Source organism: Neurospora tetrasperma, assembly GCF_000213175.1.
Source record: "Neurospora tetrasperma FGSC 2508 unplaced genomic scaffold NEUTE1scaffold_1, whole genome shotgun sequence".
Lineage (NCBI taxonomy): Eukaryota > Fungi > Ascomycota > Sordariomycetes > Sordariales > Sordariaceae > Neurospora > Neurospora tetrasperma.
In genome coordinates this window covers 1,662,582-1,688,601 of record NW_009799099.1, presented here as the reverse complement: position 1 = coordinate 1,688,601, position 26,020 = coordinate 1,662,582, and the positions used below count along the sequence as shown (strand labels likewise).

The window sequence follows — 26,020 nt, the reverse complement described above, 5'->3', positions numbered from 1 at the left end:
GTCAACCAAGGCGATACTTTCACCTGACTATCGATTCTCAAACGGTTTTGTTAACGTCGTGCGCCGTCCTTCGTTAGTACTCTCATGTACTTTCCATTGAAGGCGCAGTGATCTGATTTGAATGGGCAGGGAAGGAATCTGCTCAGGAACAGGCAGGGCGGGAGAGTGGCTGTGTCCATTTTTGGTTGGAAGGAACACAACCGATTCGATGAAAGATTGCTGAAAAGAAGTGGGAGTTTTGAGGGTTAGGGTACAATAAGTAATACATAGACATATACGTCTGGCGTCTCCTGCCCCATCAGCCAAGACCACAAACAAACCATAACTTCGTCTCAACGTCTCATCTCATCACAAGCACTTCAGTTGCTTTTACCATACGAATGAGCCGCCTGTGCCACAAGATGTGGCTCCGGCAAGCGCCCAACTCATTAGTTCGGGCATATTCCCAAAGTCGCCAATGTGTTGGACATCCAACAGCTGCAGTACAGGCGTCAAATTATCAGCAAAGCAACCAAGACGACCGTGAAGGATGGAACACTCACCGACATATCCCAGTCACCCATCATCCCCAGCGGCGTTTCTGTTTCATATGTGGCTGCTACCTCGCCTGTTTCAATTTGTTGTTGTTTTTGTCGTTGTTGTTGTTGTGATTCCATCCCCCCTCCTGCCTCTCCCTGTCCCCATCCAAACCCTTGCTTTTGCCCAGAATCGGTCTCTCCACCGCTCGCCATCCTTATCCTCGTCTCCCTCTCCAACATCTCCTCCAGAAGCGGCACACACTTATCCACAACCTCATCTGCCGCCTTGACCAGTACCTGCGCAAGTGCTTCGTCCCCTTCCAGGCCTTTCATCATACCTTCAATCTGCGCCGACACCATACTAGCAAACAGGAGTCCCTTCATGTTGGTCTCGCCCACCTTGATGCTGCGCATGGTCCAGTCCTTGGCCTCGGTCACCATAGCCAGCAGGTCTGGTCGCAGCAGTGATCGATTTACTGGAGCGAGACTTGTTTCGGCTTCTTCTCTGAGCTGAGCGCGCAGCTCGCCGAGGAGGAGCATGCTTACCTGAATCCCTGCGTTCCGGCAGAAGCCGGCCCCGTGAGAAGCCAGGCGGCAAATGTCTTGGTTGGCAGCTCCCTGGGGGTTGGTATCTTGCTTGGTGGCATCCGATGAGGAAGGGGAGGTTGGCCAAGGGTTGATGGCACGCCAGATCTTGAAACAGGACTCCACGACGACCTTTCGCGAGAAGGCGTAGGCAGCTTCGTGGAGGGCGGCGCTGTAGAAGGGAATGTGAAGGGCGGAGAGTTCACGGTTGATGACGAGATCGATGAATTTAGACGGAAAGAGCAGAGCGGATGACGATGACCCCGGCCAGCAAACCTCGTTCAAGTTGCGAGAAAGCACTTGAAAGGTTCGAGTAAGAGTTCGATACGCTGCTCTCAGATCCGCATCGAGTCTCAATGATTCATGATATGCAGATGCCATATCACCCTGGCGACAAGTCGATCCGAGGTCGTTCAGAAATTTGGCGATCGCAAGCCTGATGGGAAGAATCTTTCGCATGGCAATTGCAACGGACGTTTGCGTAAACTCAGTTTCCGGTTGCGCCACTGCGGGTGAATGATCGCTTCCATCGTCTGCACGAGTTTCCACAAGCTGCTCATCGTGGAAGTTACCCGGCGGCTCTGTGTCATAGTCATCGAGCGATATCTGCGGCGGTGCTCCGGCATTCATACTACACGAGACTGTCAGCTCGAGCACGGTATTCCACAGCCGCCGGTGCATTTCGGCGGCGAAGACTGTCCTCTTTAGGAGGTGCGCCGGGTCTCTGTGCAATCCCATGTACACCGCCGTCCTCAGTAAGGAACCCGCCGAGATCCAGGTCAAATTTCCACCTAAACCGGCCGTTTCACGTGCTAGCAATAGCAGGATATCAGTTTGTAGGCACTTGATGTTCAATCGGGACTTGAACTCTGGTTCCGAGGTGAACGTGAGCGCTTCATACACCCAGCGGATGGCAGAGGGGCGGAGAGAAAAGTCTTGGTCGTAAACGGTGGCGCCAATGGCAAGCACGAGCTTGACTTGGACCAGGAAGGCCATGTCGACATGCTGCAGCTGTTGATTCGGATGCGATTGTGCCGACACTGCTTGCCAGAGCGCCTCATAGTCTCTTTTGAAGGTGGGGATGTGCAGGACCCTGTACAAGGACTCAAAAGTCCTGAGATAACAGTCGACGAGTTGGTCGGCAATTTCCCTTGGGGGTAGGTGACGAGTCGGCATGGTCGGCCACGGCGGAGTCCTTTGAGCCTTGATGGTTCTAGCCAAGGCTTTGCACTTTTCCACGCCGGCCATGGACTTATTTGCGGTGCCGTTGCGGACCAGGGGCTCGAACTCTTTGAAAATGTCCAACAGCTGTGTTGGTGCATATGGTTAACAGGGGCTTACAGTGCTAGGAGGGACAAACGGATGTCTATTGAGGTTTGCACGCACCAAGATGACTCCATTGAACCAATGACTTTGGCCGAACAGACGGCTTTTGTGGAAGACATTGACAGTTCGGGAGGTGCTGGCCGTTTGAGTAACGAAGGTTCCTGCGAGAGAGGACTCGTGTGTAGCTGTTGGATTGGAAGAAGATTCTAGGTTTGAGGACCGTGAAAGTGCTTCTTTGGACAACTGTTCCTCAAGCTCCCGAATTCTCCTTCTCAGGACATCGGGATCCGAGCTAGAGACTGAGGTCGTGAAATGATTTGTTGCGACAGGCGAGTGAGCTGAGCTAGGGTAGCTAACGCAGGATGAAGCTTTTGAGGAGTGGCCCGAGACAACAGTAAAAGTTTCGCTTGTTGACGGGGTAGAAAACGGCAGTGCTGTGATGAGAGGATCTGGAACTGGGGCCGACCGGACAACCGGACCCGTTCGGACAAGGCTCGGGGCTTGGTCTTTGGGGGTGTCACAAGCAAGCGGACGTGGTCTATGCGGCGGTAAGGGTTGAGGAGGCTGGCGGACCTGATACACACAGCCGTGGATGTTCTTGGAGCGAATACAGTTGCTGCAGGGTGTCTCCCGATTGCACCGGATTTTACGCCTCCGGCAAAGAGCACACGACCTGGATCAATTAGCCTCGTCGCGGGCCCCATGTCCGTTGACATCGAATGGGGATGCCACCGAGCACTTACACTTGTGGCCGTAGCCTCGGAGTCCGACGTTCGGGCTCCGCCATAGTCAACAAGGGGTGTCCTCCGAAAGCCGTGCAAGTCGTTTCCGTGTAGTCAGGCCCACTCCGAAAAGCGCCAAGCCGAAGGAGCGATCTCGGTGTAGCGAGCTCGATCTGCTGGGGGTTTTCGGGCGAGACCCCAATCCTCGGGAGTTAATCTGGGGAGGAAAAAAAAAAAAGAATCTCGGGAGAAGACAAGAATTGCAAGTGTACTGAAGAAAAAGTATAGTACTGCCAGCGAGCTGTCCGAAGTCGCAGTCTCTGAATTTCACTCTTTGTCTCTGTCGCCCGCCATACTCTGGGCTTACATCAATGACCGGGGTCTGATTGGCTCGCTTCTCCGAGTCCGAGGCAAGCTCCGAATATCTGACATGTTCGCCGTCCTTCAGACCGACGGAACGGGGTCGGGCATGTTGGTGATGGTATGGTATTCTTTCGAACTACCTTTTGCGTAGTAGCCATCGGAGTTGCCATACAAGTTGCGGTGGATGGATTTTGAGCTGGAAGTGTGTATATATATATATATATATATATTGTGTGAAACCCCAAGTCATACGATTGTCAAAACAAAAACAAAAGGATTCATGAGAAGTCGTGTACTCTACCTTTGATACCCACTCAAGTCATCATCAAGTACCCTTCCAGATCAACTTCACCATGTCAAACCCACCTCCTGGCACCACAGTTCGTCGGCAGTCTATCGCCTTGAAAGACAAATACCCCTCCTCACCACCATCAACCGATCTCAATACCGGCGACAACTCCGACAAAGACCCCAACCCCATTGCCACCGAGTCCGACCCAGAAGTTCTTCACCCCGAAGATACCGCCACCATCTCTCCCGCCCCTGACGGTGGTCCCCGCGCCTGGCTCGTCGCCGCCGCCGCCGCCTTCACCTTCTTCTGCACCCTGGGCTACACCAACGCCTTTGGCGTTTTCGAGCAATACTACCTCACCTCCCCCTTCTCCCCCCTCCACTCGTCTTCCTCCCACTCCGCCTTGTCCTCCTCCAAGATAGCCTGGATTGGCTCCCTGCAAACCTTCCTCACCTTCTTCACCGGCTTCTTCGCCGGTCCCCTCTTCGACCGGTATGGCGCCGTCGCCACCGTCCGCCCCGGCGCCCTGCTCTTTGTGTTTGCCATCATGATGACTAGCTTGTGCAAGCAGTACTGGCAGCTGATGCTCGCGCAGGGGGTTGTGGGCGGGGTTGCTATGGGGTTGTTGATGTTCCCTGCTATGGCGGCAGTGGCGCAGTGGTTTGATAAAAAGAGGGCGGCGGCGTTGGGTCTGGCGGTTAGTGGGAGTTCGGTGGGGGGCGTGGTGGTTCCGATTGCGTTGGGCAGGATGTTGAATGGTGGTTCTGCCGCTGGTGCTGGTTTACAAGAAAGGGAAGGGGGGCATCTGGGGTTCGGTTGGTCGGTCAGGATCATCGGGTTCATGATGTTGCCCCTTCTGGTGTTTGCGAGTTTGGCGATTAAGCCGCGACTGCCGCCACGGACGACGAATTTCTTTGTGGTGAAGGCGTTGAAGCAAAAAGACTTTGTCATGTTGGTGTTTGCCATTTTCTTTCTGTTTATGGGAATGATGACGCCGTTGTTTTTCATCCCGACGTATGCCGTCTCGAGAGGGATCGATGCTACGCTGGCTAGTTACATGCTGGCTATTGTCAACGCGGCGTCGACTTTTGGACGCATCATCCCCGGCGTTTTGGCTGATCGGGTAGGAAAGCTGAATATGCTGGCGGTGGGTGGAGTGGCGAGCGGGATCAGCATTCTCTGCTTCAACAAGGCGGTCTCGACGGCTGGGTTGATCGTGTACTCGATCTTTTATGGGTTTTCTTCTGGGATGATCATTTCGGGGGCATCTGCCGCCTTGACAGTCTGCCCGAAAGACCCGAGAGATCTTGGATCATATATCGGTATGGGAATGGCATTAGGAGCGATTGCTGTGCTGATAGGACCTCCGATCAACGGCAAGCTTATTGATGTGTATGGGGGATATCTCGAGCTGTCCATCTTCAGCGGCGTCATGTGTCTTTTCGGTGGGCTGGTTGTAATTGCAACCAAGATAATGACGCCGCAGGGGATTTTCGGAAGAGTGTAACACAGCGGGAGGCAGGCAGTTGCAAATCGGAAAGAAGGAAAGGCCAAACTGGCTGTCAAGAACACGTTCGAATCCTGTATAATAAACGCACCGCGGTCATGAGCTTCGTGGATGTTAGGTAGAGTTGCCGCAAAGGCAAAAACCAAATAGACAGAAAAAGAAAATCACCTGCATCAGCAACGCCAACCAACTTTTTCCTTACCAAGCGAAGTTCCCACGCAACCAAGCTCGATCAACTGTTCTAGCATGGCACATCCATATCCAACACCAAGACAACTCCCTAGATTTGAAAAGCTCTGAACTCCCTCACTCCCTCAATCCTCCTGTCTCGTGAGCGTCAAATGCAGCTTATGCTGCCTCATCAACGAAACAGCTACCAACCCTACTGCCGCCATCCCCAGCGCCGTGAACCACACGCCCCTAAACGCCGTCATGAACGACTCCATCACGCCCTCTCTCCACGCCAGAGGCAATCTGTTCAGCTCGCCCAAATCGTCTCTTATCCTGCCAATCTCCTCGGCCGCGCCCTGCCAATCACCGAACCGAGCCCACAGCTCCGTCTTCAGGATATTCTGGTACACCGCCGACCCAACCGTAATACCTACCGTCGCACCGACAGACCGGAAAGCGTACGTAGCACTGGTGATCACGGCCTGTTGCGAGTGATCCACGGCCGCAATGCAGGCGACCATGGTGACGGTCAACATGCCGCCGTAGCCGCCTCCAATCATAAACAGGGCAACAAAGACGATCCAGCCGGGAGAGTTCTGGCCCAGAGTGGTGAGGGCGGCAACCCCCAGAACAAGAGTTGAGACGAGGGCGATGCCCAGCATCTTGTACTTGCCCGTGTACTTCATGACCAGGCCCGAACCGAAGCTGGTGAAGCAGATGGCCAACGGGGAAGCGAGCAAACGGAGCCCGGCTTGGGTGGGGGTGTGGCCCAGGACGATCAGGTACATGGGAACGTAAAAGGTGAGCATGAGGGTGACCATGGTGCACATGAAATTGGTGAGGCAGGCGGTCAAGACGGTGCGGTGGGTGAGCAGCCGGACGGGGATGACAGGTTGGGTGTTGCGCGGGCGGGACTCCCAGTAGATGAAGCCGGCAAGCATGTTGAGGGATAGAGGGATGCTGATCAGGACAAGCGGGTGCGTCCAGGGGACGACGTTGCCGCCGGCGTTGAGACCCAGAAGGAGGAGGATGAGGAAGGCGATGATATAAAAGGAGCCCAGAAAGTCGATGCGCGAGACGAGCGACTTGTTGGAGATTTTTGGAGGAACCTTGACGAGGAAGTAGACGAGCACAGCCGAGACGAGACTGACGGGGACTTGGACGAGGAAGGCAAGGCGCCAGCCCCAAGATGAGGTGTCGTTAAGGAAGCCGCCAAAAACACCGCCTAGCATGGCACCGGCTCTGCAGAACTGTGTCAGTAAGCAGCATCTTTGGGGAACCAGCATGAAATGACAACCTACCCATAGAAAATATTACCCAACCCCTGGACCACACCTCTCTTCCTCAAAGGAACCAAATCCGATCCCATAAAGGTGCTGATGCTCATCAGTCCTCCGCCACCAATACCCGCAACGACGCGGCCGAGAATCATCGTCTGCTCATCCTTAGCCACACCGCAAATCAGGTTGCCCAACGAGAACAAAACATTGCTAAAAACCAAACCAGGACCCCGTCCAAAGATGTCAGTCATACGACCGGACAAGGGCTGGCAGGCTGCATTGGCAATGAGATAGGCAGTAGCTATCCAGGACAACAAGCTAAGGGACTGGAACTCGCTCGCGATGGGGGCCGACAGCGTGGCGATGATGCTGGCGTCAATGGCACCGAGGAAGACGCCCACCCAGGTTGTGCCGAAGATTACGACCAGACGAGTGGTAGAGAGTTTATCGGCCACGACGGTAATTTCGCCATCACCGGTGCTGTCGTCATCGGCCACAACAGAGATTTCGCCATCACCGGTGCTGTAGTCATTGGCCACGACAGAGATTTCGCCATCACCGGTGCTGTACAAGTAGTCATCGGCCACGACGGTAGTTTCGCCATCATCGAAAATGTCGGCATCGTCGCCGTGTCTGACGGCCTCGTTGGTGGGTTTGTTGGCTTCGAGGGTGGATTCGCTCAGTAGTGGTGTTGTCTCGTCGTGGACGTGACGACTGCTTCCGAGAGCGGCAAGAACCCGATTTCCACTGCCGGGGCCAGTTATTTTGCCCGTCATGCTCGGGAATATGGTGTATGTTGCTCTTCCAAGCGATTAATTTGAGTCAAGCCCGAAAATGGATACAGAAATTCAAAGTAAAAAGGAAAAGAGAGGATCCCGCGCACAGCTCAGAGACAAAACACCTTGAGCTCCAATACCGATCTCCTACGTGAAATTCAGCATCTATGTGGTCATCAGTGTAAGCTCGGGAATATTAATGTACCTTGGTATCACCGGAAGACCCGAGTCCGAGACAATCGATGACGGGAGGTGCTATTGTGCGACTCTCTCTTGTAACGGAGGTTGTCGGTCGTCCTCTCTTGTCATTCAAGAAGAGAATTTGGATGAAAAGACATGCGGACGCGCAACATGCAAGCCGATATGGCGTTACTGGCGGCCAATACCGTTCACGGCTTCAGTGGACCGTAAATAGTTAGTGCGATATCCGGATTGGTGAGCAAGTCGGGTGGGGCAATTTCCTCAACTGTTTCACGGAGTGCGACTTTGTCTCGGACATTAGCTACTCTGTCAGTCACCGTTTGTTGAAGGGCATCACGGTGTGGAGGTAAGCTTGGGGATACTCATCAAGCTGATGGTCATCAAACTCGTCAATGATGAAAGCCGCGTTGAAGCCGGTTGTTTACCCAAGTCTTGTCAATGACGCGGTCCAACAAAGAAGCATAATACGGGTTAGGGTTGGATATGGACCTACACTGACGCCAAGCAGATTGGAGAGCGGCATCGTGCAATTCAGGGGTAAAATAAACAAAACATTTGGCCAAGTACAAGTACAGTGTCACACAACAAGATTTGTGTACAACACGCGCATAATGATCGAATCGTCAAACATATTGCTGTTTTATGTACCTAAATGATTGACGACTGTTGCTTTTAATCCCATGGTATCTCGTACGGTCTTTTATACATCTGGCCTTTTTAGCCAAACCAGACCCCTAAGTCCCAAAACACGCTATGCTCCTAAATACCCCTATCAACCAGACAATAGTACATTGGGAGAAGAAACGATACACGGACACAATCACATCCTGATCTACTCCTCATCGCTGCTGTCAATGATGAATCCACCCCTGGCTTTTGGCCTTTGGCGAGCAGCGACCACCGGCTGATCATCCTCATCCTCGTCTCCATCATCCATCGCCATCTTGTTTATTCTCCGCCCTAGCCCCTCACCTGGGCTAGAGGGTAAGGGTGCCTCATTTCTGGTCGTGCGTTCGTTTGCCGAATCCACGTCCATGGCATCCTCTTCCTCATCATCATCTTCATCATCGTCGCTGAGCTCCACCACAGCCCTCTTCTTGGTTGTCCCAGGTCTCCTTGCCGGTCGTTTTGACAGTGCCGCCGCCTTCCTTTTCGAGGTTTTACTCTTGGCCTGTTTCGTTGGCAATTCTTCATCGCTGTCCTCCTCTTCCTCCTCTTCCTCCTCCTCCTCTTGCTCTTCTTCGGAACCAGAAGCGACCTGCTTCTTCCTCCGCTTCGCATTCTTCCGCCCTTCATTCTCACTCTCATCACTCTCGGGCTCATCATCCAGCACCGCCTCCCACGCGCTCTTTTCCCCTCCATTCACCTGCGACAACACTGACAACCCCAATGCCCCAAGCAAACTATCAAACTTTGAATCCTTCGTCTCCTGCCTCTTTCTCTCCCGCTCAAAGAACTCCCGATCCCTCTCATCGTCCGTTTCATCGTCGCTTGCGTGCACGTACATCTCACTCTTGATTCTCCTAATCTTCTCCAGCTCCTTCTCCCTCCTCTTCTTCACACGCGCAGCCAACACTTCATCCGACACCCCCTCATCTTCCTCGTCTCCACTACCAGCCTCTCTTCGGCGCTTGCGCTGACGCTTCTTCTGCGGCCTAGCGTCCGGCTTGCGAGCGGTAGGACCGCCGGGCGCAAAGAGGAAGTCTTCCTCGTCATCGTCACCGAGGAATCCGCGAATTTCTTCCTCATCATCGTCATATGCGGCACGCGTCCTGCGAGAAGCGGCGGCGGACTTGCGCCGGAGCTGGTCTTCGGCTGAGCCGCCGTCCTCAAAGGTGGGAGGGGAAAACTCGGCCTTGTTGATGAGGTCGATGGTATCCTGGATCGCCTCGGCGGTGTGGCTGCCTGGGAGAATCCAGGTCGAGTCGGGAGTCTCGTCGAGAGTAGGCGTGAGGCGCTCCATACCGACTAGACGCATGAGAAGACGGAGGTGCGGGTTCTTAAACATGGCTGTGCGGCGAGCCTCGGTATCAGGGCGGATCGTGATATGTGGTGGTGCTGATTTGTTGGACCTCTCGTCGGCAGCTTCACCATCAGCCGCCCCCTCGGTAGTGGCTGCCATGGCCTTGTCTACGTTCTCCCATGCTTGCCGCTCGCTCATTGCACTTGTCAGCTGATCCTTGAGCCACTGCAGATGTTCGACTTGCTGTTTGTCGATGAGTACGCTGACCGCAATGCCAATCTGCTCGTCGCGCTCTGTGGCTCGCTTGAACTCCAGCTCGGCACCAGGTCGTGGCATAGTTGTGGTGACAGGCTTCTCGTAGCCATGCTCAAGGAAGTGCGTCGTGCTGCCGATCTTGGAAAAGAGCAACTCGGTAAACAACGCAGGCCGCTCTTGAAGCTTTTTGATACATTTCCGAATGATCTGCTTGGAGAGCTCCTCCCATTCCTTGAACATCGGCGAGCTTTTGTCGAGGGGCTCGGGACCTTGGACCATGTTGTAAAAGAGATTGATGATGTCTAGTCGGAATAGCATGATGCTCAGCTCTAGCTTGAAGGCAACGCGGTAGAAGTAGCGATGAGCGCGCTTCAGCTGTGCGTCGTTCAAATCCCGGTAGAATTTGGTGAAGGCGACAAATGTGTCGACAACACCCTGGGGAGCGAATCGAATGGCGAATTTCCCAAACTCGAACTTGCGCTCCTGAGTAACCCGCTCTGCATGTTGCTCATCGTCCCCAGAATCATCGGCATCGTTGTCCTCGGGAACGCCAACGTCTTCTGCTTCCTCACCGGCGGCTCTAGCTGCAGCAACAGCAGCGGCAGCTTTGGCAGCCTTCTTCTTTCGGCGAGCTCGCTTCCGTGAGCGCACCTGCAGGTCGACATTTTGCTTAGAGTAACCTTCCAAAATGCGGAGGAAAGTGTGGACAAGCTCGGTCGCGGCATCAAGATATTCGAAGCCTTGATCCTTGTATGTTCGAGCAATATTCGCGATGAGGTCGTGGGTTGTCTCCTCGTAGAAGAGACGACTGAGGGTGTTTTCGGCAATCTCCTGGTCTTCCTCGTTGGGAGACTCTGACATCTCCTGGACCGTGAGGAAGATCTGGGTGCAACAGCGCATGACGGACGTGAGCAGTTGCCAGTCCTTATCACTATAGGACCGGTCAAGCGCACGGTTCATGGAAGCGAACATTTCCTGTTGGAGCACAGCAGCAACGAGGTTAAAACTGTTCACCTCCTCCCCGGCTGCGGACGTCGACTTCGACTCGTCCCTCTTGGCCTTTCTCCGCATCCGCTCGGCTTCGAGAAACCAGGCGACAAGGTAAAAGAACTGGCTCTTATGCTGGTTCAATACATGCAATGCCTCCCGATCGATCGATTGCCTCACGTGCAGAAACAAGGGGTTGAAACCCGAGTCAAGGAAGTCTTGGACGAATGATCGCAGCTGCTGACGAGCTCTTTCGTCTAGCGTCACTGGAGGACCAAGGTCCTTGGGCTCCATCTCGGGTTTCCTCGCTCTTCTTGGCGGTCTGAATGTTTTTGAGTTATCCATCTTCCTCTCCCGCGTTTTCGCGTCCAAAAGAGCCTCTTGGCCAGATACCGTCACCATCTTGCCATCTGCTCGTTTCACCCAGATCATGGTCCCAAATCGACTGTGCCGAGTGGTGGTGGTTTTGTTGTAGGACTTTAGCATAGCAGCCTCCTTGCGCATCTCCGATGCCAGCTCTTGCCCCTTGGCTTTGTTGAGTTGCTTTTCGCTGACGAAGAGCGAGCTGGGGTCAACTCTCTTGACAAGATGGAAGATAATTTCCATAACAACTACATCTTCGGTGCGGAAGTCCTCGCCCATGTTGGAGGCAAGGGTCAGCAGAGTGAGGAATATGTCTTGATACGAAAATGCATCAATGGTTGCCGACCTGGATACCTGTGTCTCGTCGCCTTCGCATTTGACACCTTGCGGGGGTGCGATCATGGCAACGTTCCTCAAAAAGAAGAGAACGAGCTTGATAATGGCCTGGTCACGGGGTGTCCGCTCGCCAATAGGCATGGCCATGGAGGGAAGGGCGACCCTGACGGCGGTGTTGAGGATGGGTATCGCATCGAAGTTTATGATGGCGCGCTTGTAGCCAAGCTGGGCAAGCTGCAGAACGGGCATGTGACGATGATGGTTGATGGTCATTTCCGCGCGCTCCTTCTCTATCGGCCAAGTAAGGGGCACCATGACCTCGAAACACGCCAGAGCAATACGGGCCTTGTACTTGCTGTCGGTTTCGCTTTGAGGCCATAATGTCAGGATCTGGAGCAGATCGCCGCCGACAAGGTTCGCTTCAGCCAGGCATCTGGCAACGTCCATACGATTGGTCTTTTCATCGTAGAATCGGATCCATTTCTTCAGGTCGCGCAAGACGTCGAGCGCTTCGTCACCGAGCTTGTAGCTTCCATCATCGTCCACGCTGTAACCACCGAGCTATTTGGGTCGCCAGAGTCAGTACATCCGTGTACATAACGAGTCCGGAAGTGGACATACCGCAGAAACCAGGTTGGTGATGTGCGCCCGCACTTCCGGATGGACGACATCGTCGATGATATCTGCGGCCTCCATTTTGCGCAGAGATCACGGCGTCCAAGACCGAAACGGTGTCATACGAGTACTAGACAGACTCTCCCCAACTCTCAGCTTGTCTTGACGGTCGTTTTGTTATCGCATGGATGGTGGCATTGGTCGGGCGCACTTCGTCGGGACGGCACACGCGTTTGTGGTGGTGGGAGACGCGCCGAGCGTGTCGTAGGTACTTTTAATGGAAATTGGTGGTATCTCGGTCTTGGCCTGCTTATCTCCCTAAGCGTTTTGTTGGACTGTTCAAGGTCCGGGTACCTGGGTGGGTAAGTACCTAATGCACCTATCTACCTCTACAACAGTACCTGTGTACCCCGATTTCGACCCCGTGGAGAGCTGCGGAGTTACCCCTGTGGACAATCAACGACAGCCGAGGATCTCGAGTTGGCGAATCATGCCCGCAATTGCCCCCCTGAACGACATGCCTCTAGCGTACTCCATACGCGCTAAAACCTACCCCATTCTCCCCGCCTAAGGAAAGGCTAGAGCCGCCCGTAGCTCCTGTATGTACAGCAGTACCCCCGTGGCCCGGGTCGGGCTTGTGACGTCGAGTTCCATGGAGACGGGGACGGCCGAGGTTAACCGAATCCGACAACTTCACATCGTCGCATTCGCATTTTCTAGAGGTGGTTGCCTACCTAGGTGTAGTCTTCGGATTTTTCTGTCCCTTTCCTTTCAGTCTCTCTCAGTCACAGTGTCTGCTTTGTTTACTTTCGCCGTGACGATCTCGCAAAATGCTTGCTAGAACCCTCGTCCAGAAGCTCCCCATTGGCGCTCGCGCCTTCAGCTCGACATGCGCCCGCAACGCTGCCGAGGTCAAGAGGCTCGGTGTCGTTGGCGCCGGCCAGATGGTGAGTCCGGCCCATATCATTCATGTCCATGTCTTCAACAACGGCAATGGCTAACTTGTCCTCCTTCTCCTTTAGGGCCTGGGCATCGCCCTCGTCGCCGCCACCAAGGCCAGAGTCCCCGTCACCCTTGTGGATGCCTCTGAAACGTCTCTAGACAAGGGCCTTGCATTCGCCGACAAGCTCCTCAGCAAGGACGTGGCCAAGCAACGCATCACTCAGGACGAGGCGGACGCCGCCCGCGCGCTCCTCCAGCCCACCACCATCCTCGAGGACCTGGACAGCGTCGATTTTGTGATTGAAGCCGTGCCCGAGATCCCCTCGCTCAAGTTCGACATCTTCTCCAAGCTGGCCGAGATCTGCCCCAAGCACGCCATCTTAGCCACCAACACCTCCTCCATCTCCATCACGCGCATCGCCGCCTCAACCACCAAGGACCCCAACGACACCTCCAACAGCTCGCGCGTCGTGTCCACGCACTTCATGAACCCGGTGCCCGTTCAGAAGGGCGTCGAGATCATCAGCGGCCTGCAGACCAGTCAAGAGACGCTCGACACGGCCGTCGAGTTCTGCAAGAAGCTGGGCAAGATCCCTTCCATCTCCAAGGACAGCCCGGGATTCTTGGCTAACCGCATCTTGATGCCTTACATCAACGAGGCCATTATCTGCCTTGAGACTGGCGTTGGCGACCGTGACTCTATCGATGCTATTATGAAGAACGGCACCAACGTGCCTATGGGCCCCCTCCAGCTGGCTGACTTCATCGGTCTCGATACCTGTTTGGCCATTATGAAGGTACTGTACGAGGAGACGAGCGATTCCAAGTACAGACCGAGCGTACACTTGCGCAACATGGTCGATGCTGGCTGGTTGGGCAAGAAGAGTGGCAAGGGCTTCTATGACTACCAATAGATGTCTGACGAGAATGTGCAAAGGGAGGGTTTGTTAGCGAGGAATGGGCGACATAAATTGAAGAGCGGCGGGTTCATATTATGACAGCTTTGATGGTCTCGGGGGAATGCGTACCATTTATACCAAGCGATGTCAGCGCGCACAACCAAACAAGGACATATGTACACAACAACAGGACCGGGAACGGCGCCGGGTAGAGAAGCTCACTCGAGACACTCGTGAGTTGACCAGTAAGAGGCTGCGTTTCAGCTACGAGTGTTCTGATAGACGTTGGGGTATATAAAGCACGTCAATTTGGATAGGATAATGCATCACTTTTGTCAGATTTTTAAAACTTGTTCCAGCATCGCCAACTCCTATCAAGGTCCTTCACCAAGGATCAAGCAACATTCGTCGTCTCCGCAATGCGATCCCTCAGTCGTCGACTCTCGTACTAGTGCAACTCGCGATTGCTATTCCAACTGAAGCGTGCGCAAAGCAGCGCAGCATCGCTTTTCGTCGACAAAAACTCAATTTTTATATATATATATATATTTTTTTTTTTTTTTGAAAAAAACTACATTTAAAAAAAAAGAAAGAGGTTTATGTAAAGCGGCGTCCCAAGAACCCTCACCAGACCTCCTCAAAAGTCAGCCGCAATATGCCGAATCGTCATCGTAACGTCCAATCGCCGTCGGGGTGTCCGGGACTGTAGCGGTAGTACCTAGTTTGTAGTTATTTAGTGGAAAGTGCGATGGCAAAATGGAGAAGAGAAGGTGCTATGGAAAGAGAGGGAATAGTGCAATGGAGAGGGGATGGGAAACTCTTGTCGGAACTATTGCCGTTGCTGGGAATTGAGCACATAAGGTGCCTGGATCGATAAGTCTTGCCTTTCGATGGAAAGTAAGCTTCGTGAACCGCTTGGTCATTGAACCATCTGGATGAGACAAGAAATGGGGTGAAAAACCTAGGTAGTATATAAACAACTTATGGCTTGTGCTAGTGGTAATTTACGTGGCTGCATAGTGGATGAGTACCTTATAAGTGGAAGGAGCGCGGCGACTGGCGGATAGGCTTTCGTCCGATGTGTTCAAGAAGAAGGTTTGGATGGCCGTACAAGTTTCCCCTCTATTGATATCCAGATAGCTCCGGTATGCTTGTTTGCGAGTGGTTTTGGTATCATTCGTTCCTGGTAGATGGAAGCTACGCTATGTAGTAAACTCATAGAAAAATACCGTCACCCTCCCCCACGTATCTATTGCGGTAAGGGATGAGAGTATTTTTTTGACTACCGTAGTAGGCAGTATAGCTTGCTCTTGGCCCAATGCCCGATGCCTTCTTACGAGGCACCGTGTCCATCGAGGAAAGGGAATTAGGAATAGCGGTCATTGAAAATTCAACACGACGGACGCGAAAAACACTTGCCGATGAGCTATCCAATTCAGCAAGGACAGGCGACCTGAAGCTAGTGAACAGTCAAATGTCAACACCGGATTACGATGTAGCGGGACTAGCTTTGTCCAGGGTAAGTCTGACAACTGACGAACTATCAGGTCCATAACTCGAAGGCACCTCATGCATGCGTCCCACAAAGTATACAATCAGATTCCACATGGCCGGTCTCCTCTGTTCTCGTTCTTCCTGCGTGTAATTAGTTATTCTGTCCCAAAGACTCAACCGTGTCACGAAACAACGAGGAAGACGACACTCTTTCCTACTTCCATCAAATCAGATGACGTTTCGGGGGCTTCCAACTCGCTCGTGACGAATAGTACACGGGTGTCTAACGGACCGAAAAAAAAAACAAAGAGGGGGTGAGATATCATCCTATCATCTCACAAATGGCGCACCAGCCCCAACACTGTCGGGGTAAGGGTGGTGATACTTCGACCGAGTCAAGGCAGTCTTTCAGTCTTGTTTTTTGAGACGGGAACCTAAGACCAAAGACGTTGACCTCATCCACCCCTTCCTCATCACAACTTTCTTCCATGTCTTTGGACGGAACAACCCGAGGCGTTGTCACTAGGTACGTTGATAAGTTCCACTGCCAGAACGGGCAGGATGTAAAAAATGACCACTCGCAAGACTAGTGGCTCCTTAAAGTGGCGAAGAGAAGGGGGCCGGAGTTGTAAAGGTCATGTCCAGTCCATCACCACCAGCATATGCAAGTGGAAACACCAGTAACTGCAAGACGACATGCCTTCTTCACCCACTTGGGTGAGCTTTCAGATCTTTCATGTGCTCTTGCTCCCTCCCCACATTGTTGCTTAATGTCTACACACCTTTCCCTCTCTTCAGGCGTGAGATTGGATGTTGAGGAAGCATGCCGGGGAAACGCAATGTGACGAAAATGGAGGGCCGGAAGCGAGAGGCGAGCCGTGGCCAAGCAGACAAGGGCAAAAGGGGTGTGTGAGAGACAATATGTAAAATTCCGTCCCTACGCACCTATGAGGGCAAGAAATCTGTCGAACGATACCATCCTTGGTTTGCATGGTGGGTGTGATGATCCCTGTCCGATCAAGAAATGAGCAAAAGTCTCGATGGGCCTCGTCGATAACTGCTACAACTCAGCAGCCAGCTCATAAGCAGCACTGCATGATGTTCGGGACCGGCGCCGAGAGTGCATCAGACTAGAAGTATGCCCTTTCCCTTGACTGTAGGTTAGCCTTCAACGCTAGGTCTGTTGGAACAATGGACTCTACATGTTGAGAGGGTATGAGCCGGGTGATGAACTTGGGTGAATGTTCAAGTGATGTGATGCACTTGAACATCGTGAGGACGCGCCCCAAAGTATGAAATCACTCAGACAATTGATGTGATTCTGTCTGCCAGTCTCCTGCTCCCAGCAACGAGGTGTTCTATCTGTGTTTACTCCCACCATCATACAGACGCCAAAGCAAGCCGTCCTGCCACAGAATGATGACCGACGGACAGAAGAGTGCTCTGATCTCGGGCGTGACTGTTACACGGCTGAGTCTTGAAGCTTTCCACCCCCTTGGGTAAAATAAAATGTACACGGTACGTATGTGGGTATCTGGACAGCGTTAACCCATGATCAAGACAAAAGTATCACAAACTGTTTGGATGGCACATAATCGCCAACATCTGCAATGGTGAATACCGCCCTTCCACAGGCAGGTCGTATCCGAAGACGAAAATCTGGAGAGGAAAAGGTGGATCAAAGCTTGCTGCATGGCGGGTGGTAATCCAGCGGCTAAACATGTAGCCGCCACGGAATAAAGGGCAATCATGAAGACAAGACGGCATTGCCACCGCGGCAACAGCATCAGGATCATCTGTGACCAGGATGAGCATCAGTCAAATGCTATTAGTTGCCACTTGCTGTCTTTCTCAATCCGCATCAACTTCTCAGGCGAGATGTGGGCTCTGTTGATATTGAGGGCATCTGAATTTGTGTCATCGGAATAAGGCAAAAGAAGGAGCTGAAGGGGTTGCTGCTGAACTGCTAAAACGCAGGTCCTTGTTGTGATACGTGTGCTCTGTTGCCTCCAGCCAGGCGGAACCTCAAGTGTTGTGCATCAGCCCATGCTCACTGATTGAATGATCGATAGGACCAGTGGTAACTGAAGCCGACGGGAGTGTTGATGCGCGAGCCAGCTACATAAGCCGATGTCACAAAGTGCTTCTCTCATCAAGATGGCCTTGTAAATGGATCCTTCCATCTTTCGAGCCCCGGTGCTTCCCAATTCACCTGCTTAACATCGCGAGGGTTGGGGGCATTGATGAAGATACCAAAGCCGGGATAAAATTTCATCGCTTGTGTTGGGCGCGGATTGATATTGGGCTGTGGTCTTGATGGCGAACAAAGACATATTGTCCTTGTCGTAATTGTCATGATAAGCATTCTACACCTAGGGAGGTAGCTATGCTCAACTGCCACCAACATACAGCTCAAACTGCGTTCCAGGGCACCGGAGTGCTCGATCCCAATAGTTTAGCCGTTGAGCCGTGAAATGTGGACATGTAATCCGCTTCGATGTGAACCCCGACGCCACAGAATCGGCCTCGTGTTTGACGGTGGACCGCATTCGCGGACATTCTGAACTTCCACTTTTTAGCTTTCTACACGTGTGAGGAGCACATCAACTGCATCTGCACGATGTCACACGTCGGAAAGCCGCGTATGGTTTGGTTGGCGTAGATCACTTCGCAAGAAGGTCCAATCGAAACATGTGCAACCAGAAGGTCAGATATCGTTATCGTCTGTCCAAGGATACTAGCTGTTTTGGAGGATTGGACGGTTGACGATATGTCTTTTTGGTTATACTCCACCCCTGTCCCATGATAGACGATATGATGTTTCAAGTGGAGAGTCTGAGTCAACCCAGAACTGGAAAATGTGAAGATGAGAGGAGACCGAGCTATAACCATAGCCCGCATCATCGAAGCACAGATTAAATGCCTATTCTCAGAGCATCTTGACATGCCCGTAATTGCAGTCGTGGATCGCAAGAACAAACTCGCCATGCTCTTGCCGGCTGGATTTTGGTTTCGCGAGTGGAGCGCGTGCTTCACATGCAGGCATGCAGCCGACACACATGGCTTCGACGCCGCCAACGGTCAAGGCCATGATGTAGCGAGTAACGAGAGTGTGAGAGGTTTGTGCGGTTCCCATTGACTTCTCCCTTGTCCGGTGTTTGACTTGTGACGAGTTGGGCACTATGGCTAGGGTTCCAAGCCATTGGCTCAATATTGCGGATTGCTGCATGTTCACACCAAGAGGTTTCCATGCCGAAGGTCTGCAGAAGCTGGCCGCTCACAGAAGGTTGTCGGCGAAGGCCACAGATGCAGGGACGTATTGAGTGAGAGACGGAAGATTGTGCGAGGACAACGTCTTGTTTGTGTCACGGTGTTTCACAGCAAGGCCAGCTCGGCGAAAGCCTCGGTCGAGCGGCTTCTCCCCGTGACGGTTTAGCATACTCAGCGACAGTCAATTCCAAGAAGAACATTCAGGCAAAAAAAACCGCAGGACATGTACGTCCGAGGCTTCCTTTCCACCGTATGTATGTGGTACCGGTGGATAGAAGGTGTGCAAGTCGGACAAAGCCTCCCAGGTATGCATAGCGGTTGCGGCTGACGTCTTGACACGATGCCTACTGGCGTGTGCCAGGTTGACAGCATTCGGAGAAATGATGGGGTCGAGATTAGGTGTCAGAGAGTAGGTATACATGAATGGGGATCATCTATACGCACCTTTGGTGGCAAGTGAGGGAGAGGTATCCAGACATGTGCCGTCTCAGCTGCAATCTGGACCAGGCCATACAGCAAAAGGCATACCCAAGGCACCGGTTCGCGTAGAGACAGGTACGGAGCAGAACCAAATAGACCGTGTTGGTGTTGGTAGACCATGGCCAGGCCGGGGATCAGAAACGGCGGGGAAGTAGAATAAAGGGGCCCCTGTCTGGAACCGCAACTGCGAGCATGGCGAGTCAAAAAGCGTTATGGGGACCGACACACATCAGAGACGGGAGAGGAGCACAGTCGATAAACAGACCTGCCATGTCCGCACCACACCATTCACGCCAGCAAAGGCAGCTTGTAGAGTTGACCTCGAATTCGTGAAACCCGAACTGGTCTGTTTACCTCCTCAGCTCGCTAGGTACTCACTGAGGACTCCTCGGCCAGGACTATCGTGCCCAGACTCTGCTTGACACCACCATGTATTGTCCTGTTGCAATGAATCGCGTGACAAGGTGTCCAGGCTCGGGCAGCATGGAGGCCCGGACTTGGAAAAGAAGCCATAAAAATAAAGCCGAGAAGATACGCGCCCGTTACAGCGGCGCCGGCAGCACGTCGGGCGTTATGGAGGATGACGTCGTAGTCGGCTGTGGTGGTTCAGTCACGGATATATATGCATTGCCAGTAGGATGCTTTGTGTGAGAGGACGGGAGTAGGAGAACGGAAGCTGAGTGGCTTTTGTCCCGCTTCGATTCGTTGATTAGAAGAGAAACAGTTCTTCCAGCCGTCAGCCTCCTAAGGTATCGTGCAAGAAGTTGTGTGCTGTATCCAGTCGCTCCTGCCCATCCCGTCTTTCCTCACTTGATGAAGTTGCCCCTGGCGAGTATCAAGTTGTGGGAAGTTGCCAGTTAAACTGACCAATGAAAGCTTAGCTAGCACAGCTGGGTCAACTATCTGCCGCTACAGCTGCAAAGCGCCACCTTTGCAGCTGCCAGCTTAAAGCCATCGACATGTGGCGCAGCGGGCATCTGGGCAATCGATCCAAGTGCACAGTTCGGCAGTCACGCCTGCGACCCAAACTTCCCTCAACATTCCTCAATGGTGTCTCACTGTCGACTATGGTTGGGTTCAGTTGGTTTGGCGCCGCGCCCGTCTTTCCAGCGCAGCTATTATCGGCTCAATAAGCCGGATTCTGAAACAAAGGAGCTTTCCGTCTTCTTTCGAAATGTCTTCATGTGCCACCTCTTACGGTGAGAGCCGTGCCAGCGGGCCACATCACGATGATGGTGAACCGTCGCGTCAATTTTGGGAATAGTCCTGGCTCAGCCAAGCCAGCACCTCATGTTCAGACGGCTCATCCGACATTGTCCTTCCGTTCTTACTAAGATTGAGCGGGTGCTGCGCCGTTTCGGCTCGACAAATTGCAATCATATAATCCCGGATCGCACCGATTCGTACATCTGGTGTTGTCTTTGATGCCCTGGTCTTTGGCAACAGAAGCTTGACTGGACAATCAGTACCGCTGGTCAGGTTGTGGACAAAACGCCCGCCTTCATATTTACAGTTGTGTCGGTCCTACTATATACCCAGGAGCCCTTGTACTAGACTGAGTATCAGTCACAGGATGTCGAGCCGAGATGCAGACAGGCGGTATCGACCAACCAGACAACTCTATTCGCATTGTGTTGAGCGACTCTAGGGTCACGCACTATCTCCAAGGAGCCATCGAGCATGGAACGGGCCGAGAATCGGCTACAATTGAGACGACGGCGTGCGACGAAAGCAGAGGTGATGCGTGAATGCTTTTGCCTCCGGGTAGTAGTCTTGTACAATGTTATCCAGTCACACCCGTCACATCCGTCCATCATGAGCTCGTTGGAAATTACACGCAGCAGCAGGTACAGACATTTTTCCGATCTACCCGAGCTCGGGAGTCCAGACACAACCAGCGACCTGAAATTTCCACATTGTCCTCGTATTCACGATCTGAATCATGCTCCAGCAGCGAGTGGTTAGCATGACCTAGCAAACTCGGCCCGGCCAGGGGGTTGCGTGCAGACAAACTTGGGCCTTGCTACACAGTACCACATGGGGCATTGTGTGTATGGGGTCTTTTTCTTCCGTTGCAGCCCTTAATCTGAGGGGTAGCTGCAGGAATACCTCTGCGCACCTCAGGTTCGTTTAATCAAGCAAGTTGCTATTGTGTGCCATGTGGAAAAAGGCGAGAGGCAGTGGGAGGAATGCTACACCTTGACCTTAAGTTGTCAGCTACCCGCCTTGCCCGCCTCGTCCGCCGCATCTGTGCCTCCATCTCAACCCTATGCATATTGGTGCAAAGTCAACCATGCCAAACCGAGGTTACGGTTTGTATATATTCCGGCAGCGCTTCCATGGCATGAAACCGTCTGCTAATGAACGATACAGACTACAAGTCGTACACGCGGTCTCAGACGATCCGGAGTGAGGGTACTTGCTGGTTCTTACCTCACTTCAAGTTGGCTTTCTGGATCACGACCCTCTGCTCTGATGCTCTATACATAGAGGTAGTACTGCAAAGTGATGGGAAATCTGGATCGACCCAGATGGCGCAACCCACCTTCCCGATTCGAGCGCATCTTGGCTGCCCGATTCGCTACGATGAACCACTTCCCCTCTTTCCCCAACAGAACGCAAATGATCGCACATGGCCTTCAGGAACGCAAAAAGGAAACTTAAGTGACTGACTGAATCGAGATGATTGAAGACGACCTCAACGATGATGTCTGGTCCACTTTATCTCCTGAAACTTCCATTTCTGATCTGCGTGCTTCAAGCTGAAGCGTGAGGTCTCAAACAGGACACTCATATGGCAAGTGCCCACCAAGGGAAGGTAGCAACCAAGAACATCAAGGTAAGGAAGGAGGTAAGGTAGGTAGGTAAGTACAAGTGAAAGCAAAGGAAGGCACCTTCCCTCACTCCCACAACATCGGTCGAGTGACTGCAATGAAATCTTCTTATAGTCTTGGATCCACTCTTTCATTCTGACGGGACGGAACTAGGAACCATTTTCCAGCGTCGATCATCTCAACTCCAGCTCGTGGACGCACAGAAACCATTTTTTCCCTCCTGAACCCCGAACCCACTGCATTCGGGTATTTCTCCCATCACTTCCGGTCCTTGTTCAAGTGTAGATTTCTCTGAACGGCCTCATTATGGCCAGCCAAGTAGGTTAACCGGAATCATGCACCTTTGGCTGTGTCACTCGCTGACTGCTTGACTTGAAATCAGGTCGCAAGTATTTGGAACCCTCTGGCCAAACCTCGACAATTGGCGATCCGGATTAGGCAAGATTCAGGAACACTGTGCCCAGTTGTCGGGATAAAGCTGGAATGCCGGTCCCCCAGACAAGCACAACGGCTGCCAGGCCCTGCTCCTAGGGCAGAAGAACGGATGGGGGATCGTTGACGGACCCCGTCGCCGAGCAGTCCATGTTCTTGGTCCGTTTCGGCATGGTACGGGCAGCAACACGCCCATGCTGTTGGATGCCACCGTCGCGTCTCACAAATGCCAGTCCCTATTGAAACTGTGCAAGCCGTGGCTCTCGCTGTCAGGGAAATGGTGGTGGTGGTGGGCTGCACCCCTAACTCGCCTGGCTCACCTGGCTACCCTGCCGTTACCTTTACGCTTGTCCATACAGCTACCTTGTTGCCCCTGCAACGGGACATGACCCTTGTCTACTATACAGCCCCCTGTCTGCTGTACGGACACCCTCTCGAAGCCATGGGAGCCATGGCATGCGCCGGCTTGGAATCTGGCGTCTTGACTGCGTCCACGCCCACGGAGTGTGTTCCCCGAAGAAGATTCGACCGTTGAGCCACCTTTCTAGCCCAACTGCGTCTGTCCTCCTTCGTCTTGGCACAGCATTAGCAACGACACGACCGTCTTCTCGCGTCCACCGTCCACACTCGAGCAGAACACAGACCGCAGACTGCAGAGCTTCTCACTACCACCCTCCGCCTGCAAGACGCCTCTCCTTCTCGCCTTTACCTAGTCCACAGTATCTCCTCTAGGTACCGGGACCCTCCTATCCTTTTTATCGTACAGTTACACTAGACCCCACCGGACCCGGCCTTTGTAGCTTCCTGGGAGGTCACACATCATATCAGCCTACGGCTTATTCGGCGCACTTTCCCTCGACTCCTGACTCGCTCACGCCGCTCATGGGCTCCCATGCGTCGAGCCTTTCTGTACTAGGGTCTTCTCTTCGCGAAATTCCTCCCCATTAAGTGGAAGTCAACTCGCCTGTCAAAGCCCTCGCACACGCCGGCATCAACTACCGTGGGGGAGCATATCTGGAAGAGGGGTGGAGATCTTGATATAGCTGCCCAGGATAAGTGTCATGCTTAGCTTGACCCAGCACTCTTCCTCCCTTACCCATGAAGCCGCTCGGACTGTGTCTCCTCGGCAAGTTCTGACGGATAGGAATGGTGGTGTTTTGCCCAGCGAGAGATGTAGCTCACACTGCTTGCAACCTGGCCTAGCGCCGTGTGAGCTAGGCGTACCTTGACTTGTCATCAACGTGACAGATAAGGGTCACACAACTCAACTGTATGCCTCAATCCCGATTTTTGTTGCTAAACGAAACGCAAATGCCGCTCGGTTCAGACCGGTCCACTACATTACAGGCCTTAGCGTCTGCAAAGCTGGGAATTCGGTTGAGGGAGACCCGTAAAGAGGTCCAGATGTTGGTAGGGCGACATCGAACCCAACAGTGCTCCAGGTCGTCAAGCCTTTTGTGGATTTAGATGGGACATCAACAGGAAAGTTCTGCCCATCAATGATCTCCCTCCCTATCGGACCCCCCTGCTTTGCGGCCATAAAGTACTCGGAGGTGCCATGTTACAAGGATGGCTTCGATTCCCCAGCATCACCGAATGCTCCCTTCTCCCTCCCGCACCACCATACCCAGCTCAACTGACTGCTTCGAGCAGCACTGATGTCGTAATCTTACAGTGTAGTGTGGTTTGCTGAAAGGAGAGTTCCATTTTAACCCTCTTGTCATTACTTAACTGATCTGCGTTCGTCCTCTGTTTTATGCCTTCATGGCCGGTTCCTCCTCATCATCACTCTTACCCGCAGACCAAAGAACTAGCAATACTGGCATCGCAACCCTTGCTCTGGGCCGTTAACCTTCTTCATTGGCCCAAGGGAAAAGGCGACTCTGTAACGTCATGCCTGCTTCCGTGGAATCGACAAAGGACTCAGTCACGGAAGGCCAATCAGCCGTTCACTCTGATCGAACCAAAGATACTACACACGGCCTGGATTTATACCTTTTCTGCAATCACCCCCCGATCGCATACTACAAAGCTATGGTAACGGGTTTCCAGCTGACCGCGCTGGGTTATGTTCCGTTTACTCTGTGAGACAGTGAGATCACTTTCTGCCCATAACGCAAGTTGAGGTGCGTTACCGGCGTCCTCGCAAGTGCTTGCCTGCAGGCTACGGTTGAACGACCTTGTCTTGCCTCCGCGAGTGTCGGATGTTTGTGCCAGCCTCATTGGCCCACAAGCCCTTGCCTATATTTCTCGGCCAGTATCCATGCACTCCTTGTCCTCTTGCAACCTTGTTTTGGGCTTACCACGGCGCTTGCCATACCGTTTCCTCGCTGCTGAAGCAGCCTTCTACTCTTCCCATATGGCTTCCCTTGCTACTCGTCGTTCAAGTTGTTGGTGTTTCTTCTGTTCCGTTATAGCCTGCTCACGGATGATACCATGGAGGGATGCCCCGGATGGTCCAAACACCTTAATGGCACAGCATTAGCCATTCAGCCGAGACTGCTATGATCTTAGACAGATCAATATAGCCCTGTCGTTACAGGTCGACAATCAGAGCCAGTGCATATAATGGTGTGGCTCAGCTGTGCCGTCCGTCGTCGACCGTCCCCCATTATACATACCAGAGGCGATTAGTTGCGGCTTGCCTCTATTTCAGGGATTCTTTCAAACACGCCCCCAAAGGGCTCGCCTTACCGAGTAACCGTAGTCAGGTACCTGGTCCTCTGATACCCCATACCCAAATTCTGGCCAATTTTGTTGTGGCTTCCCGTGCGGACCCTGTCTGTATTTGGAGCCTGCCTCGACCCTTCTCCGTGTGAATCGGGGGCTTCGCCGGTATTAATCCTACACCTGTCCTACCAGCCAAACAGACATCAAAGAGAAGGCCTTATTATTTTCACGGACACCCCACAATACTTTGAACGTTCTGGATCTGGCTGTCCTTGACGAGGATCTTCAAGGACGATGAACAGTATCCTAGAAGGATTTTGACGCCAACCGTTCTTAGACAATCTTGCCAACACCCCCCTCTTTATCTGTCAACGAGAGATCATCATTGCCCAACCGACTACAGGGTCAACAAGGGTTTGTTGGAGCATTTACTAGTAAATCGGTGGACTAGTAACCGTCTCACCAGCCGGTTTACTCATACCACTGCTTCGTTTGATCTTCATTTTGACTGGTCAAATCTAGAGTTTTGGTACAACACACCCTACCCAAACGCTGTACACACGACGAGCACTTCTTCACCCCGTTCCCCAGAGCTTTCTGTCTCGTTTAAACCAGCAATAACCTAGCACCACGGGTTTGGATCCCAAGATTGTCGACACAATCCCATGATCACTTGGTCCTTGAATCATCCCAGCTTAGCACTAGTCGTCAGCAACATCGAACCTTCAGGATAGCAGTT

The 26,020-nt window shown here is 52.9% G+C and overlaps 7 protein-coding genes across 7 annotated transcripts; 3 read left to right on the top strand and 4 right to left on the bottom strand.

Moving 5' to 3' along the window:
* Window positions 1–369: 369 nt before the first annotated feature.
* On the bottom strand, window positions 370–2,548 carry NEUTE1DRAFT_97696 (uncharacterized protein; the record flags this gene model as incomplete). Its single annotated transcript, XM_009849483.1, has 4 exons — window positions 370–477; window positions 543–2,390; window positions 2,445–2,448; window positions 2,490–2,548. 4 exons carry the CDS (start codon window positions 2,546–2,548, stop codon window positions 370–372), a joined length of 2,019 nt encoding a protein of 672 aa, XP_009847785.1.
* A 1,319-nt stretch (window positions 2,549–3,867) lies between these two features.
* NEUTE1DRAFT_143933 (uncharacterized protein) lies at window positions 3,868–5,313 on the top strand (the record flags this gene model as incomplete). Its single annotated transcript, XM_009849482.1, has 1 exon — window positions 3,868–5,313. One exon carries the CDS (start codon window positions 3,868–3,870, stop codon window positions 5,311–5,313), a length of 1,446 nt encoding a protein of 481 aa, XP_009847784.1.
* A 63-nt stretch (window positions 5,314–5,376) lies between these two features.
* NEUTE1DRAFT_57015 (uncharacterized protein) lies at window positions 5,377–7,540 on the bottom strand (the record flags this gene model as incomplete). The annotated part of the gene is made up of 3 exons (XM_009848967.1): window positions 5,377–6,726; window positions 6,786–7,286; window positions 7,335–7,540. The coding sequence occupies 3 exons, from the start codon at window positions 7,538–7,540 to the stop codon at window positions 5,628–5,630; spliced, it is 1,806 nt and encodes a 601-aa protein (XP_009847269.1).
* Window positions 7,541–8,573: 1,033 nt separating this feature from the next.
* Window positions 8,574–12,505, bottom strand: NEUTE1DRAFT_119688 (uncharacterized protein; the record flags this gene model as incomplete). Its single annotated transcript, XM_009849481.1, has 2 exons — window positions 8,574–12,206; window positions 12,267–12,505. The coding sequence occupies 2 exons, from the start codon at window positions 12,339–12,341 to the stop codon at window positions 8,574–8,576; spliced, it is 3,708 nt and encodes a 1,235-aa protein (XP_009847783.1).
* Window positions 12,506–13,008: 503 nt separating this feature from the next.
* On the top strand, window positions 13,009–14,445 carry NEUTE1DRAFT_57009 (uncharacterized protein; the record flags this gene model as incomplete). The annotated part of the gene is made up of 2 exons (XM_009848966.1): window positions 13,009–13,207; window positions 13,283–14,445. 2 exons carry the CDS (start codon window positions 13,091–13,093, stop codon window positions 14,114–14,116), a joined length of 951 nt encoding a protein of 316 aa, XP_009847268.1.
* Window positions 14,446–15,419: 974 nt separating this feature from the next.
* Window positions 15,420–15,656, top strand: NEUTE1DRAFT_35494 (uncharacterized protein; the record flags this gene model as incomplete). The annotated part of the gene is made up of 1 exon (XM_009848805.1): window positions 15,420–15,656. The coding sequence occupies one exon, from the start codon at window positions 15,420–15,422 to the stop codon at window positions 15,654–15,656; it is 237 nt and encodes a 78-aa protein (XP_009847107.1).
* A 3,314-nt stretch (window positions 15,657–18,970) lies between these two features.
* On the bottom strand, window positions 18,971–20,322 carry NEUTE1DRAFT_97690 (uncharacterized protein; the record flags this gene model as incomplete). The annotated part of the gene is made up of 5 exons (XM_009849480.1): window positions 18,971–19,013; window positions 19,310–19,356; window positions 19,611–19,691; window positions 19,724–19,941; window positions 20,259–20,322. The coding sequence occupies 5 exons, from the start codon at window positions 20,320–20,322 to the stop codon at window positions 18,971–18,973; spliced, it is 453 nt and encodes a 150-aa protein (XP_009847782.1).
* Window positions 20,323–26,020: the final 5,698 nt, after the last annotated feature.